The sequence below is a fragment of the Genypterus blacodes genome, unplaced genomic scaffold, assembly GCF_046128005.1.
Source record: "Genypterus blacodes isolate CSIRO-AG114 ecotype Tasmania unplaced genomic scaffold, CSIRO-AGI_Gbla_v1 ptg000233l_1, whole genome shotgun sequence".
Lineage (NCBI taxonomy): Eukaryota > Metazoa > Chordata > Actinopteri > Ophidiiformes > Ophidiidae > Genypterus > Genypterus blacodes.
Window position 1 is genome coordinate 387,764 of NW_027467031.1, and position 18,289 is coordinate 406,052.

General features: G+C 43.8%; 1 protein-coding gene across 1 annotated transcript; it reads right to left on the bottom strand.

Annotated features, from left to right (window-relative positions):
• Positions 1-938: 938 nt before the first annotated feature.
• LOC143016480 (serine/threonine-protein kinase pdik1l-B) lies at positions 939-5,731 on the bottom strand. Its single transcript, XM_076170840.1, has 4 exons — positions 5,596-5,731; positions 4,388-5,166; positions 4,076-4,301; positions 939-2,269 (listed from the first exon to the last, which is right to left on the bottom strand). The coding sequence occupies exons 2-4, from the start codon at positions 5,099-5,101 to the stop codon at positions 2,031-2,033; spliced, it is 1,179 nt and encodes a 392-aa protein (XP_076026955.1). The 5' UTR covers positions 5,102-5,166; positions 5,596-5,731; the 3' UTR covers positions 939-2,030.
• Positions 5,732-18,289: the final 12,558 nt, after the last annotated feature.

An 18,289-nucleotide genomic window follows, 5' to 3' on the forward strand; every position in this document is an offset into this window, starting at 1 on the left:
CTAGTTGTGTATATTGTAATTTTGTGCGTCCTTATCAGGGGACAGCATATTAATCAACATTAATGTGCCAAAGCGAGCCGAGATTAATACTAAGACTCATTTTCATCTGCATGCAAAGATGAGGAGAATACTGCATCTTATGTAGCATTAGACTTAAATAAAAAAGAGAAAAAGGCAGCAGAGAAAACGAGCGAAAACAGCAGGGAAAGCTGGAAAAACCCAACATTAAGTGTGTGACTGGTCAGCCAAATCCCAACTCCAACAGTCCAAACCCATTAAGCAGAATGAGGCATTAAAGAGACACTTTATCAACGGCTGCTTCACTGCGTCCACAGTCCCACACACCATTTAGAAGCTAGCACACGCCGCACTAAAACGTCCGAGCTGTAACTCTAACAGATGTAAACCAAGCTAATTATCTCCCGCGCGACATGGCGGTCACACCGATCACTGACGAGACAGTTTAGTCCCCGGGAAGATGACTACAACATACCGGGGCCTCTAATCTGAGACGGTAGAACTCAAACGAAGACCGTGCGAGATGAGTACGACAGCCTCCATCAGTGTGTATGTGTGTTATACGAGTCTGTGAGGTCAGACGTGTAAAGATCTGTGATTTGACGCTTTAATCTCCCCCGATTCAGTCGGCGGACTAAAATATGTCAAGTCCAACACGTTTAATCATAAACTCCTCAAATGCTTTCCGTTCCTTTTAAAATCATTCACTCGCACGGAGGTCAAAAGCATCAGGTTGAGCTATTGGGCCGACCAGCAGAGCGTGAGGAGTCAGTCACACACACATGCACACACACACACACACACACATCTGTCAAAGATCCCCCCTCCCCATTCAGCAGGCAGGCAGGAGTTAGATAACCTCGCCGCCCTTACTTAAGTCTCTATTCATCACCGATTCAGGAAACATCAGCTCTTACACAAGTTTGTTTATTTCCATCTATGTCACGACAAAAGGATTCACAATTTGGCGTTTGACTTATACACACTCTGGTACAATTAGTCAACAGCAACAACCCAACAAAAGGATTCCTCGTAGTGACGCATGTTGCAGTAAATACCTTTGTTTGTTTGTTGTGGCAGAGAAGAGTCTGAAATCAAAAGGTCTTAAGGTCTTCAGAGTGCTTTAACCGTCCGATGACCATGACTGATGAGCAGTAATAAACGGCTCGACTCCCGGCGTGGATCTGATCAGCAACCATCTAAATGTTTGACTTTAATTTCCTGTTGGACGGGGCGAGTAAGATTAGTGATCATTAGTCAACGTTGGCTTGGAGAGCAGCCGCTGGTTTCAATTTCAAACTCGCTCAAAGTTTCACAAACATGTCTGAGATGGCGAGCGGACGAGAAGACGAGTAACATCGCAACGCAAGAAACTTTAAATGTAACATATGTAACAAATGTAACTGTGTTTATGAGGCGACTGTCTTTATCAAGCACAATGAATGCTGAAATGGAAGCTACGTCTTTCAGCAAGTTAAAAGTTTAAAGACCTAAATGTCTAAATTAATACATAACATTCACAGCAGCAGCAGGAATTGTTACATTTACTAAATTCCGCCATAAACACGATCAAAACTCTTCTTTCTTTTTTTCACAGCGAGTGGCCTGGGTTAAGACCTTAAGTCGGGGTGGCCTGGCTAACAGCGTGTGGCCTGCATTAAGTGAGGCTCCAGCAGGTCCCTGTAGTGCGCTACACGGCCCAGTTCATGCATCTCCTGCAGTGCAGTCAGGAGGTGGAAGGTCAAAGGGCAGAGGTCAAGTTTCCACAGCAGGATCTAACAGGACGGAGGAGCACCTGTGCCCTGTAGATCCCCTTTTGTATCGCTTTAAACAGATCATTCATAAAGAGGGCCTATGTGATTGAATATTTCTGTGTGTGTGGCTCTGCGCCCCCGGGTGCCACGCCCCCGCTGCAGCAAAGTAGCTTTACATGTAGCGATTACACATTTAAGCGTTACGTGAGGTTCAGCGCGGGGGTCCGCAGTCATGACGGCGGCCATTAAGGCTCCGGGTCAGCAGGAGTCCTCTCTCAGCGCAGAGTGCACTCTGGCCTCCAGTCGGTCGGCGGGGGGCCGGGCGTCCGGGTCGGCGGCGAGCATGTCCAGGAGCAGGCTGCACACGGCCGGGCCGGGAGGGGGCGGCAGCGGGGGGGCCCTCTTAAACTTCACGGGGATACAAAGCCGGAGGTGGGCGTTCTCCCACATAGCCGAGCCCAGCGGGAGCAGCCAGCGACCCTTACACACGTAGGCTCCTGAAAAAGACACACGCAATGTTGTCCGTCACGCAAAAGACAACAACCCAGAGTGCGGGGGGCCATTTTGACGTCAGTGGTATTTGTGAGCAACAGATCAAAACAATCAGAATGCAAGATGGACCCAAAGGAATCCAGCAGAATAAATGTTTTGATCTGTTGATTCGCAGTTCAAACATTACATTATAATAGTTTCAGGTCAAAGTGGGTATTATGCTGGCATTCATTGCTCTCGTTTGTGTAGTTTGCATTCATTCTTTCCTGGATTCCAAACGCTAGCGACTCATTTTCATTCACACCCTGAACACACTCCTCCTCCTCCTCCTCCTCCTCCCAGTAATGGTGCCCGTCACCGAACCCTGCATTCAACTCTGCAGGGCTACAAATCGACGGACCACTGGCCGGGCTCCACGAGCTGAGGACAAACTCCAAAGGTCGTCTCTTACTCCTCTACTGTCTCCTCTGCACTCGGCTGCCTAAATAACTGCTCGTGTGGTGAAGGTGGTTAGTGGAATAATGGAGCTTTTTATCGCTCTCTGCGGAGCCTCCTGCTGCCTTTTTTCTTCCCATTCTCTGGCGAACAAAGAGGGCTGTGATAAGAGCGGCTAAATTCCATTTCGCCCTCTTAATCCATTCAAGCCTCTCGCCAATCATAACCGTTCCCATTCAAGTCTAATAGAGTATCAAACACTCCGGGAGGTTCTCAGGTAGTAAACTTTGATATAATGGTTCATATTCCCTCGTCGTGACGCTTGTGGCTCCGGGGTTGGAAACGCTGCTTGTGAATGAAATCGGACATCTGTGTTAGAGCCGTTTGGCTATCGTCTGACGCTGGGCTGCAGGGCAATCCAGGTGCCAACACACACACACACACACACACACACACACACACACACACACACACACACACACACACACACACACACACACACACACACACACACACACACACACACACACACACACACACACACACACACACACACACACACACACACACACACACACACACACACACGCACACACACACGCACGCGCGCACACACACACACACGATGTGTCTGAATTTGACTTTTGAAATTTGATCGAATTCTAAGCAACCGCAGATTCAATGTATGTCAGAAAACAATAATTGCTTCCGTCTGCCTCTTTATATTTGCATCAATATTACATCTTTCTTCATTAATATAAGCAAATGTTACTGAGAGGAACGCGTCAGAAGGAGATTTAAAGAGATTAAGAGATTATTTGCTATGGTACCAATGACTTGCAGTGTAGGAATTGAAGTGTAAGTTCAATTCAATTACGTTTCCAAAATCGTCATTCATCCCCTTTTGCCATTTATATTTATGATTGTGGAATCTGTGATGAATGTATGCAGCATGGTACTTGGCATTTTTAATATGTTCCAATTAAATCAAACAAGCTTCGGCGCAATCGATGTGTCATCAACCTGCCTGACCGCTCGCGACCTCATCAACCGATCCACCGGCGCTCAGACCGGCAAGTGGCGGCGGCGTGACGTCCTCGTGTCAGCGTGGGCTGGTGGAATTACTTTACTCATTAACATCGCCACGCATTTCCTTACCTGCCAACGCCACCTTCTGTTAACCGTTCGGGCCCTGTTGGCGTGTTATCACACACACACACACACACACACACACACACACACACACACACACACACACACACACACACACACACACACACACACACACACACACACACACACACACACACACACACACACACACACACACACACACACACACACACGCACACACACGCACACACACACACACGCACCCAGTTGTTCCTGTGTGGTTCCGTCCTCCAGGAAGGTGATTCTCTCCAGGACGGCCCAGAACATCACACCCAGGGAGAAGATGTCAGCCTGGGCCGTGTAGCTCAGGCCGCCCCACACCTCTGGAGCCATGTAGAACTCGGAGCCACAGGTGGAAGAGAAGTGCTGCCTGGTCCGGCCGCTCTCTCCTAGACCTTCGGCCATCTTGCTCAAACCAAAGTCTGCCACCTAGAGGACGGTGACAGAGAAATAAGCCGGCTGTAGAACTGTGAGAGGGTGTAAACTTTCTTTCCCACTGTATATTTGACACCTACCTTGACAACAGGGCCTTCAGGTGTGTCACAGACCAGCACGTTGTCGGGCTTCAGGTCCCGGTGTGTGATCCCCAGGCCGTGCAGGAAGGCCACGGCGCTGCTGAGCTGCTGCACCACGCTGTAGTTCCGCTGGGAGTCCGGCGGTCTGGAGAGCAGATACTGGTTCAAGTCTCCTCCGTCGCAGAACTCCATCACCAGCCACAGGGCCAAGCAGCGCAGAGGTCCCCGGTGCTCAGCCGCTCGTTGGCTCCGTCTCGTCCTGTTTCGTGGCCTTTGTGGGGTCTCATCATCATCAGGTGTGATTAAGTTTGTCTTGTCCTGGAGTCTTTGTCTTTGTCTGTCCTGAAGTCTGGAGACAGAGTTACTCGCGTTTGAGTGGGAATGACTTCTTTCCTGGGTTTCCGGCACCCGAACAACATTCCCCTTTAGAACACTCTCGACTAAATCCTGAGGCAGGGTCCCAGGCTTTAGGGGCAGCAGGGTCCTGGGCCCTGTTTGGCGGAGGCAGCCGTGCAGTGCGATGACATTGACATGGTTCTTAGCTGTGGCTCTCATGGCCCACAGCTCCTGCAGGTAGAGTTCAATACACTCCGGACTGATGCAGGGCAGTCGCTTGATCGCCACCCTCTGTCCCGTTTTGACCATGTGTCCCTCGAAGACGACCCCATAGCTGCCACGTCCCACCTCCCTCTCCAAAGTGTAGAGCTCCTCCATCTCGCACACACACACACACAATACCAAATACGACACCTTCACCTTCAAAGCTCAGACTGCTGGTTCTGATAAAAATACAAAACAAAGTTGAAATCAGATTATATCTCTTGCAAACTAAACCAAACTGGCCTTCAGGTGTATAAGCTTACATGTAAATAAGCTGTGGGAGCTGAAAACGGAAGAAATGCGATTCATTCCATTCATTAGGCTGTTTCAGCCGGAACAAACATGAATCTCACACTATGAAGGGCGATAATTGGAACAGTATGTACCGTTTGGGTTTAACACAGTAATCCGATTAGTACACTTCATAGCTATATGATATGTAATTACACTTTACCTGCGTTATTTGAAGATTAAGCCTTAATTACAATACACAACCAAATACTAGTTTCTTAAATACAAGCAGGCATTTAAGCGGCGCTGTCTGTGGCTATTGATGGCTCAAGTCCACGTCAAAACTCGTCATTTTGTCGAAATAATGTAATTCTTACCCATGCGACTGAAGTTTAAATGTCCAACAGGTCCGGTGAGTGTCCACACTGTGTTACGAAAGTTTTCGATTTGGGTTTTTATGTTTGAAATCAACACAGAAGAAAACAAGACACGGAAGCGACAGCTGCGACAAACTTCCGTCTTCAAATTCGGAGCGTCCCGCTTTCTGCCTACGTGCTTCGTGATTGGCTACGCAAATTCTGACGTGTGCTCTGATTGGCTGACAGCTAGACAGTAGGGTGACACTTCATTCGAATTGTCCAACTTGAAGACTGCAACTCTCCTGACACACACACACACACGCACACACACAATAACATGTCCTGTCAAGAACTGTCAGCGGGGTTAATTGTATTACGTAATGGAACAAAGTGATATTTTAGGAACAAACGAAGCCATTAAACTCTGCCCATTCTAAATGAGCTGTCAATTGCTGACAATTTAATATGCTACTGATCTAAAATGTAGGTTTGGAACAATAACCTGTCTGATTGGTGTCACAGGTGTGTTTTTTTCAATCAATAAGAAGTGTTTTATTTCAAATATGTTAATGAACGTTTATGAACAATGTGATAAATGTGTAAAGGTGATGTGATCATTTAGATTTGTAATCTAAAAATAAGAAAAGCAAACTCCACAATCCAATGTGCTTTTGTGCCTCTTGTGGATGACTGTCTGGCAATATCAGTATTTATTGTCTGAAGTTAAGATGCCCAGACAGAGAGAGAGAGAGAGAGGACGTGAAATAAGGAAAACTGTCCAGACGTGTTTTGGATGATTCACATTTCAGGACACACTTGATTAGAACTCTCTGCTCCAGTGGCTTCTCAGTTCTCAGTCCTGACAAGCATTTTATAAAAGGTGATAGAAAATGCTGAGTATCCTGTGCCTCTCAAAAGTGATGAACCCTGGATCGGCAGCCTATTACAAGGCGAGACAGTTCTGTGCTGGAGCCATTTAATGTGACGAAAAGCAGGCAATGTGGAAAAATATCCAACTTATCTTAGCCCTGCCTTCTGTTTTAATGGCATAAGATCTACCAAACAGCATGCTCACACCTACGTCAACCCACACACACTCTATGAGAAGGAGTTGAATCAAAATCGACTGCTTTTGATGGGAGAGTAACAATGGTGATGGCAGATAATGGCTCTGGTGTGCGTGTTTGTTCTTTTGAGAGTAGTATAACAAGAAACATGGTGATTCATGTCACGGAAGAACACAGAAAAAGAAAAGAGCGGCATGTGTGAGTGTGTGAATGTGTGCGTTCCTGTGTGATCTATTGCTCATACCGCTGACTCCAGTCATTAATACTCTTCATTACATGAGGAAGATGGAGTCAGTCACACTTCAGTTGTTTTTATTCTGAAGCAAATGCCCTCTGTTTCATTATCATATTTCACATCATTTGACAGATATCTGGAGAGGAGTGTTGAGCATAATAGAAAACATTCTGTCTGGAGAATTTATTAGTAAATACATTTGGAATCACAACCGAGCCAAAATTGAATTTCCCCATAAATTCAATAGAGCCCTGAAGGCAACCCAAAAAGATGTTAATGAGTCCAATAAGAATTATAGTTTTAATCATGCCTGTTTTCAGACTAATTGTGTTTCTGTGGGGCTTGGACTTTGCTTGCTAATTATGGACTCCACCAACAGGAGGGCCAACAGCAATTATTTTCTTGATTGAGGTCATAACCTTTGTATTTTAATCCTGAAAGGTCTATCCTGAGCGCCCCACGGAAAAGGAGTAAACACCCGTAACTACATTCTCAGCATCTCACGCTTAATTACACAGCAGTCACTCTTTTACAATGATTACTTTGTTCCTCAGTCAACAATCCTTTCTTCTATAAACTAAAATGCAAGGGAATTGATACAGAATCGTGGAGCTTGAATCATCGGTATGAGTCATGTGCCTGTTCTCTATTGCAGTGGTTCTCAAACGATGCGTACAGGTACCATCTGTGGTACTCGAGGTGAATTAAAGGTCTCTCCCGCATTCCTGCTGTTTAATGGGAAGTGACGTCCTCCCCCTGGCTTCAGATGTTCAGTACAAACTGTAACTGGCAGTGGAAAGTAAATATCTTGAGGGAGTTACACAGCGAGATCAATATAAAGCAAAATAGATGAAATACTATCTCACTAAATGCTTACGCTCCAAAATGCAAGTTTCTCCTGGGGGTGGTTGATGCTGCAGACTTTAGAAGCAGAGTTGCCGTTTTTCTTCCATGCGCAAAAAAAATAAATGGAGGCGGCTTTTGGGACGGAAATGTAATTCTTTCCCAGTGAAAATTCATTTTAGGCCCACTGTTAATAACAATCAGTTGGATCCTGACAGGTGAAAGCCCCGAGACATCATAAACCACTGCAGAGATCCCCCCTTCGGTTCCACGCCATCGGGTTTCATTGTGTAGGAGGACGGTAAAATTCCTCAGCTGGATGAGATGGAGAGGCGGCAATGACATCAGCACACCAGCCAAATATCAGATACCAGTTTGGTCGTGACTGTTTGTCAGCATCGCCCATCTAACACCATCTCATTCTGGAAAAAACCCGAAAAAATGTAATTGTGTGTAATTGTTATTGGACGGATGTTGCATTTATATTGATTTTATATTGTTTCCTGCCTTTATGCCAGCAATCCTTTCAACCAAAAGATGTCAAAAGATACAAATTGTGCATATGACAAAAACCTTGATGTTCTGTAAAATGGTGGCGTGGGTGGATTTGAAATGTGATCGTCTCCCTCCTGCACTCCACATGCCTCCGAAAGAACTGAATGCTAAACATGGACATGAATGATTATTATTGTATTGTATCATTTCCACACAGGACAGCAGAATCACTGATACACTCCTTATAGCTTTAATGTTGCTATTTAGCTTATTAGAAACCAATCAGTGGAAGGTAATTTGCATTTATAATCTTCGTGCAAAATTACAAAATGATGAAAGCGGCGGTAATAGACGACCCATTCTTGTCCAGAAATGGTTATTTGTTTAAGATTCTCTGAGCAAATATTATCCCTTGGTGCATTTTGAAGATAAATTAGGAAAAAAGGGCAACCTATTAAACCTTTAAACCCCAAAATTCCTCAGATAATGACCTATACTGTATTTTATTCTATTATAATGTAGATTCCTGCTTTATTATTGCCTGTGTGTTACAATTTCAAAAATGAACACACAACTAAAACCAAAACGTGGACTTCAGAGGTTTGATTGTGACGTTGTGCCATGTAAGCACGACTTTCTCAGCCATGGAGTTAATCACTCTGTCCTCTTGCCACCAGAGGGGAAGTGTTTATGTACACTGGATGGCCAGTGGATAACAGCCATATCAATGACAGACAGGCTTGGCAACGGCTGCTTGTTCTTCTCGACTCCTTATCTCCGCTGCACCGAGGGCTCTGTCTATGTACCCGATCCATCCATCACTATCAGACCCCACACAGGTCCAGGCCCGGTGTCTGCACTTTCACAGCAAGTCGGATGGAAAAGAGGCTGAAGTCTAAAGAAAAGTTAGTTAAAGTTAGAGTTAAAGGCGACGTTTTGCATGATTGAGCGGGTGATGATGATTCGTAGCTAACTTTGAGATCATTTTAATCATCAAGGTCATGGTGGACTGTATCATAATCACCGTAGCCAAACATTAGACACACGTTTGGCCCTGTAACCCTCCGTATCTTGGACTCAGCCCTGATTTCCATCCTCAAACCCCTTTGCATGACTCATTCTAACCTTCTCTCTGCAGAGGCCGGCCGGCTGCGTGCTGCATCTGTTGACTGCAACGCGTCACACTCTTCATTCTTTCATTTACAGTTAGATTAAATTCCATAACTATGTCAGGTGTGCCATTACCATAAACCAAAAACTATTGTTGTTTCCCCACTGGCACAAACAACCTTATCGACCGGTTGTTATCTAGGTGCCATCGCATTTCTCTATTGTAATCAACTTGCATTTGCGGTGTGAACATCTGATTTGAACTGCTGTTGTTTACCTGACCTTGGCCGGTTCTTGGTAAGGTAAGTTGCGGGTTTTGGACATGGAGGGGTTCTGGATCGATCTTCCTGGTGGCTGGTGCATATTTTTAGAGCCCCATTACTTGGCTCAATGAAGACGAAACTGGTGGCGTAGGCGTCATCACATACGTCACAACGGGCCACAGCGTGTGTGTGTGTGTGTGAGAGAGAGTCTGCGTGATTTGTGCGTAACAGAATGGGGGAACCACCCCTCTGTACCTCTCCTCTGTGGTGATGTGAATGGTGATATACAGGGGAAGGGAGGGGGGAGAACAGGAGGGATGAGCCAGGAGGGAAGGGGTGTGCCATTATAAGAAGCCTCAGAGGAGGCATGCGTTCAGTTGTTGAAACCCTTAGCCTAAGGATACAAGCAGAGCCACCAAACTGTCCTGCGCCACAGAAAAGAGGGACTTTGAGAGAATATCACGGACGCAGGTAAGAAAGTGCTGAAGTCTCTTATCTGACTTTTCTATCTGTGTGAGCCTACCTGTGTGTGTGTGTTTGTGTGTGTGTGTAAGGAAGGTGGAGATTTCCTAAAACGAACAGGAGAGGAATAAGGGCACTTGTTCAAGTAGATGATATAGTTCATTAGGAAAGGACTTGTTGTCCCTGAATGGTTGTCTAATGGATCCAGAGGGAACGTTGTTGTTCAAGGAAAGCTGCTGCTGTTCCTCCTGTCTTTTCTTTTTTGGCTCTGGAGCATCTGTCTTTGCACTCTCTGCTTTCTCTCTTTCTCCCGTTCTGCTGCTGTGATTTTGACCTCTGATGCCATCCTTTAAATAACCACCCTCACCTGGAACAGATTTTTATTTTTATTTTTTTTCCATTACTCCATTTGTGTCCCAGCGACTGTGCTAGTGGCCCTGTCACCATCAGCAGTGCCCACATAGCACCTGATTACTACTTCATTAACAAGAAGTCCCACATCGTGCAGAGGGAGCAGTTAACTATTGAGCTCTATTAGACTCTAATCTACTCCAGATGATGCTTTAGGTTGTTTACTGCGACACAATCAGGACGTATAAATATTAAATAGAGTGTAAAATTGAATGATATAGAAAAACTACAACAGCCCTTTTTTGTTTCCCTTTGTGTTTGAAGCTAATTTGAAGAAAATTGTGTTATCGGCCGAAAGCACTGAATGCTGCTGTGCTGTTCACTTGAAAGGAATCTCGCTTGATAATAGAATTCTAACGGTAATCTGTGTATTATATGCCACATCAAATAAATCAGACAGAAAACTTCAAAGAGATATTGACAAATGTGATTCTATTCTTCTAACAGCAGGTCATGTGTCAGCCGACATAGCAGAACCTACCATGAGTGAGTTGACTAATGAAAATTCTTATTATGCTAAGCGCATAATAATGATGATTATGATGATAATGGTAATGGACGTGCATAATCTTTTCTCATTATCAGTAAAGACAATACTCGTGCAGACAGGGAAAATGGGTGAATAATGTTCCCCCTGGCAGATAATGACTCTACTCTGTGGAAATGTTTGATGGAAGATGAAATATGTTTACAGCAGCCCGTCTGTTGCAGCCTTTTGGTGGTACATCTGCTGCAGTACCAACTGGAAATGTGTGTGTGAGTGTGTTTGTGTAAAGTCATTTATAGGGTTGTGTCTCTTCATATTGATTTTATGTGAAATTTAATGCGATGTGGTTGTAGATGAAGTGGCTGTTTTTAAGAAGCTGTATTCAAGTAAATCTCTCACAGATCCAGAAAAACTCAATCGAATTTCCTAAATCTGGGATTGTGCTAAATCTACATTTGGTTCGTGTCTAATCACACACACCTTTTATAGGTAAATCATTTCACGGCTTAATTCGGCGATGTGTTTACAAGTGGGTGTCTTTGCCAGCACATCACAAGCATTCTCTGTCTAATCAGCTTCCAGGAGTTCTGCTGCACACAGGTGACAGAATTAAACTGTTGACAGGGTTTTTGGCCTCTATCAATATTAATTTCCATTGTCTTACACAAATGCACATAAAGATCAGACAGTAATTCAGTTCAAAGTAATTAAGTGAGGATTACAAATGGTAAACTTGCAGATGGAGGATCCTCCCATCTGCGTGCCTGTGTGGAGGTATTCTGCAGTTCCGCCCTGTCCTCACCTCACTTGCCTTGGCTGTGCTAGATTGCTCTCCCTTGGCTCCATGTCCAATGGATTCGTGCAGGTGTCAAAGCAGTTTAACACAAACCTGATCAGCGATGACACCATGTCAGCTGCCTAACGCCCTGCAGAATTTGCTGCCGATGGCATCAGCCACAGTCTGGACTGGCACAAACACTGCAGGCATCAGTGCATCATTAGGGTTGCGGGCAGGAGCCTTTGTTTTGCTGACGTGTGTTTAGCAAAACACACTTTTTTCACTTCCGTTAGTCAAGTCAGGTAGTTTGGCGCTAAGGATGTGTTTTTGTTTCCGCATGGACATTAATCTCCCTCTGCCTTTCTACTTATTGGCAGTCGCACAGATGTCACAGAAGTCAGAAAGACCAGTCACCCAATACATTTCAGTCTAATATCAGCCGGAATTAGTCTTCTTTCCTGTTAAAGCTCCCATTTCCTCAGCGAACCACAGCTAATCCTATAAACTGGCCCCACAATCCTCAGCATGCGTGACAGTCTATCGGCACAATTAGGGGCTTTATGTCAAGAGTACATTCTCCTCTGACTCAGTGTGCTAACTTGAACCACAGAGGGAAATAACAGGCTTATTGCTATGATTTCCAGTGCGCCCCCTATCAAGGACACACTGTATCTGATTCTATGAAAGATTGCAGAATAGATGTCTCTCATGTGAGCGTCTACCCCAGGGCGAATATGTGTTTCCAATTAAAAAAACTAAACAACCTACAAGTGCAATGGAAGGAAACAGCAGCAATGATATGCTCAGTTGATCTGATAATATCACTCCTGGATGGAAACCAAATATTAAAAGGAAAAGAATAACTACCATGTTTCCACTTTATTTGTGTGTGTGTGTGTGTGTGTGTGTGAGACAGAGAGGGATATAATCTATGTACTGTGTAGGCTGAGTTTATCGCTTCCATCTAATTTGTGTGAGCTGCAATCTAGGAACAGGAACAGGGGATTCGAGAAGAGAGAGAGAGAGAGAGAGGGGGGGGGGGGGGGGGGGGGGGGGGGGGTGAAGCGATGCAGATAATGGTGCGGCGATTATCCGGGGAGGAATCATGACGCCTCCTGTTGATACCGAAATTTAAAAAGAGTGAGAAAGAGAGAAATCAGGAAAAACATTGGACTCCATTTGCATGTAATTGCACTTTATCAGACTCCAGTTTCGCTTTTTTACTCAAGTTTCCTGCCGGTGAACTCAACACCCTCTTGTTCTTTTCCTTAAACTTCCCTCAAATTGGTGCTTTGATTCTGAATGACACTAGCTGATCCGTGGATGATAGCTTGGATTGGTCAGAGACACACCGAGGGAACCTGACGGACAAGCAGCCTGCTTTTCATTCCCCTGGTGATCTAATCAGGTGTAGCTGTGGCAGACACCATCAAAATTGGATTAAAACACATTCCCTCACGTAGGAGATTTCGGATTCGGTCCCCTGCAATACCACCTTTTGGTCTGGGTTTATCTTTGGGCCCACAGGCTGGATTTGCTGTATTTTGCTGAAGGGGATAATCCAACAACTCTCTGTGTACAAAACTGAATCATTTGGGAAAAGTATTCAAGTTGCAACAGGACGAAATCTATGGTATATTATAGTATACATATATATTTGTTTCTTACTGGCTTGGACGTCTTTGTTAGTGGTGTTTTTTAAGAGTTGGACCCGGACGGACAAAAACTAAAAATATTTGAGGCAAAACATAAAAAATAAATCAGGATAACGACGCGTCCCGGTGGTGTGTGACAGAAACTATATTTGAATTACAGTGTGTAAATTGGAATACATTCTTAAATGGCGCTCCCTACAGTTTTAGATGCAGATTCAGCCGAGGCAATTATATGACGTCGGGGTTTTAAATTGCTTTATTGGGTGCAGACTTATTGCAGGCAATCAGTGACCTACAGAGAGATCCTGGATGAAGAAGACGCCTGATGAGCCACCACATGATGAGCAGTACTACGTTTGAGTTAACTCGGTTCAGATTTAAATGCTTTACACAACATAAACATGATAATCAGGGAGCGATGCATGCTACATTAACCATATTGTTTCCAGTAATGTTAGGAGGAAGAGCAGTGGGAGGAAGAAGAATAGGAAGTTGAAGATGAAAGAAGGCTGGACTCAAACTGAGCGTCGCATGATTCTACGAGAATAGAGAGTATACCTCAGCCAAAGGGATTCATGGAAAAACTGTGAAACTGATGAAAATATCTGGTTTTGAACAATTCCTTGATCTCATTTTGGATATTGGATGGCCATTAAAATCCAATAGCTCCTCCTCCCTCGGGCCATGTTACGTCAGAATGCTTTTGTAACTTTTTGAATTATCCTGCCAACAAACAAACAAACAAACAAACAAACCAACCAACCAGCAGACGTGGGTGGAAATCTAACCGTTAGGGCACAGAGGTAAATATTCACCACAGCAAGAGGAGGATGAAGATGAAGATAAAAGGCGCCAACATGACTGTTTGAGGTCGTTACTAACACGAGGAAAAGTAAAACACGGAGTCACAGCGCAGATTTCCCTCAGGACGTACGACTACAAATAAAAGGCATCTTTTTCTAAAACGCAGCTGCAAAAAATAGACTTTGTATTGATTTTTTTTGTTGTTGCTGTTTTTCCTGCCAGAATCCGTAGAAATGTGAACACGGAGGAGCTGCGAATGTTGAAACGATTCCAGTCTTTCCTTGCCTTCTCTGCTCTCGCCACTCACACACTAAACTGCACATTTCTGCCCCATTATCTCAGACCAACACATTTTCAACAAGCGATTACAGAGTGAGGCGATAAAACACTCGTGAATTTTTTTTTCAAATTATAAAGAATTAATGAAGTGCCATTAATGGTCCGTGAGATTTAATAGGTAAGAGGAAAGGAATTGTAATTATTTCCAGAAGTGACCACATATCCCCGCTATCCATCTTTTTCCTCCGAATGTCCAGTTTGAAATTGATGCTCATTGACGCCAGGGCCTTAATGAATTGGAGCGGAGATCTGTAAGACCCCGGGAACCTCGGCGATACAGCGTCCTTATCCTTTAAAGATAAAAGATCTCTGCCATATTTCATAGACGTGGAAAGGGGAAGGGGGAGAGAGAGAGAGAGAGAGAGAAGGAGAGAGGGAAGGGCGGAAAGAGGAGGCGTGAGTGTGAGAGACGTTCACAGACCCCTAGGTTATCTTTGCATTAGCAGACGCCTTTGTGTGTTTGGGCTTCATGCTGATGCCTAATGGATGAGATAGAGTGAGTCAGAGCTTTGTCAGAGACGAGCGCACAGCTTTTCTTCTTCCTGGCTCACATTCACGACACCTTGGCCCTCCTCTCCACCCTTCATTAAAGACGTTTATGCTAATTTATAACACTATTACCGTTCTCTGTGACTTTTATTCGTGAACTACAGTTTCCTCTCTTTCTACACGGTGACGTGTGCGGGCTACTAGGTCTCAGCTTTGGTCACAGAAACCTTCAAACATGCTTTTGTTAGATCAAAGTGATCAGGTAGGAACGGTTTGCTCCGACACAGAATGCAGCCAAATGTACTTTTTCATTCTTAATGTCCCCGATGATGCCAGGCTGGGAAGGTGTCCGTCACCAAAGTGCATCCGACATGAGTACAAATAAAGCTGCCGGTGGACTCTGAGTGCTTCCTGTTTGGTTCAATAGAGAGAAAAACAGTTCTCTTGAAAAGCTCTTAAAGAACTTGGTTAACTCTAACAAAGGCATGAGAAGAATGATAAATTTAGCTAAAAGCATTTTGATATAAAGACTAAACGGAAATATTAGAGACCTTCATTCTATTACAGCTTTCATTGCAGCATTCATTTAGAAGAAAAAGCTTGTTTATTTTGGCGAATGGTGACTGAATATCTATTTAAGCAGACCAGAGGCCCGGTGGTTCTTTATGAGTCCCCTCACTCTGGAATCTGAATATGCAAAACATACTAAATATTGAAGATAGCTGGAATAGAGTGCAAATTTATGTGCCAGGGCAGCTAGAACTGGCCATAGGCAATATCAAATAAGTGAAGCATAATCAATCAGAGCAGAGAGAGCAGTTTGCACACTCATGGCTCAAACTGGCACGAATGCCACGGGCCCGTTTTCAATTTGAAGTTGAAGTGCGATATGGAAAAGTTTATGAGTCTCCTTGGCCTGTTGTTTGGAGCTCCAAGCCTCATTTAGGAAATAGGAAAATCGGAAATCGGAAAGTCAAAGCGGAAAGCAAAGACCTGTGGGTTAATTCTAAGAGCGTAAACCCTTACAGGTGACTGATTATCTGCTTTCTTATCACACTGACTCCAAATCTACACACTTGTAACATCACTGACCTGTCTAAGGCCCTAAAACCTTCATGATCCCTGCAATTTGGAAAGGCGGTGGAGTTGAAGTAGAAACATATTCCTGTATACAGAGACTATTTGATGCATTCCATATCAAAATGTACCAAAATAACTATTCAAACTGCCTGAGTGGACACTGAGAGACCCACATGAGAAACAGCTTAAGTGCAATTTTGCCCCACAAGGGATGAATATAAATTGTTATTGCCTACTGCAGTCCATTATGTGACGCTGACGACAGCATAGCATTGACAGAAGACGCGTATAGACCATAATAAAGTGCACACAAACATGCTGCAAAACACACGTAATGTTGTGTACTGTAATGTGTCGAGTGTAAAGCCGCAGTGAATCAATATGTTGGCCTCTTTCAACATGTTATCAATACAAACCCTTAGGATAGTCTTATATGCTTGCAGTCCATTAAAGCTGAGTAGCCTTGTCACTCGGTCCTAGTGACTTTAACAGTCTTCCATTTTCCATTTTCAGCTTTTATATCAAACTCTATATATTTTTATACTATAAAAATCCAAATCCAGCTCAGTTTACCTCTTAAAATCCAGGTTCAATTCAATACGTAGCGATTCCACAAAAGACCAAACTAATCAAACCGAGCGAAACGGGTGAAGTCAGTTGAATTGCTTGAAGGCGAGACTTCCACCTCATCTAAGTGAACCGTTTTATGTCCTAAGTGCGGTAAAATGTTTCACTGTCCATCACAGGTGACATAAAATAGAGTTCAGCGATGGATGAAGGGATGGATAAGGGTCTGGACGTGTCAAAACACATTCAATGATGTGGCAAACTCAGTGCACCAGACCACCGAGTCACACAAGAAGAGAGAAAAATACTGATAATACACAGGAAAACGGAGATTCTATTTTTACGTCAGATTTCAGGATCAATTTCAGGCCCCATTTGCACATTACATTAAACTGTGATCTCTGTATTTGGATTTGTGATGTGGATAATGACGCTGATGACGCTGAGAGACCGACTCTCTCCATTTCGTGTGGCTAAAAGCCGAAATCAGACCTCAGATAAACACCTACACGTCCTTTGTGGAGCTCCGGAGCTGAAAACAGTGCGTGAAAACCAGCAGAGCTCAGATGGCTTTGTTCATTACCAAACTCATAATGGCTCCAAATGTCAGTCTGTTGATATTAATTCAATTTGGCAGAATATTAACGTGTGAAAGCCAGATCTGAGGCAGACACCATCACTTATGCTGTGTTGGACGACTCATTTGTTCAGCTCACTTGGTGAGGGCCACTTAAGCGAGAAAATAACAATATTGAATGGGCTTAGTCAGCAGGCGAGCAAATGATCATAGCACAAAACATTTCAGCAAGGCAAACAAACAGGTCCCTTTAATGATTTCCCATAAAGCCATTTTTACATTTCCAAATGTGCCGGAGTCACACATGACCTGTCTTATATGCTATTTACTATTATCGACTATTGAATGGAAATGTGATGTAGTGATGATGGTCATGGGAGCCAGTGTTTTACTCATTTATCTGTTTATCTATTTTCGCTTCCACACCCACCCCAACAATGAGACACGTTCTGCAACACGTCCACTCTCTCTCATCAATACTGTGGGATTGTGACACTGTGACTTTTCTCGCCGTGCTCACTTCATTAAACCCACTGAGGGCCTCTGCATGCATTTTTCATCTTTTAATCTTGTGCAGAATTACTTCAGATAAATGTGGGAGAGTCTATTTATCTTCTAGGTATTTTTATTTTCCAATTTCTTAGAAAAGATGTGCACATATCAGCGAATAAAAGCCTTATCATTTATCATCATGTTTATATGCTGTTATTGTTCCTGTATTTTTTTTTCCCCACCAAAATGACACCAGAGATAATTTTATTCTATTTTATTTTATTTTATTTTATTTTATTTTATTTTATTTTATTTTATTCTATTCTTTTTTTATTTTATTGAGCCTTTACATGTGTTGAAGGCTAAACCAATAATTGATAAGAAACACGAATCAAGTATGGTGTAGCAAACGATGCTTTCAGGGGCTGTATGTTATTCTAGTATTATTTGTTAAGTTGAGCCAAAGGTCAATCAGTCAAACCCATCTCGGATTTGCTTGAAGGCCTAAATATATCCTCTACTTTCCTCTCCTTCACCTTACAAATATCCCAGTCTTAG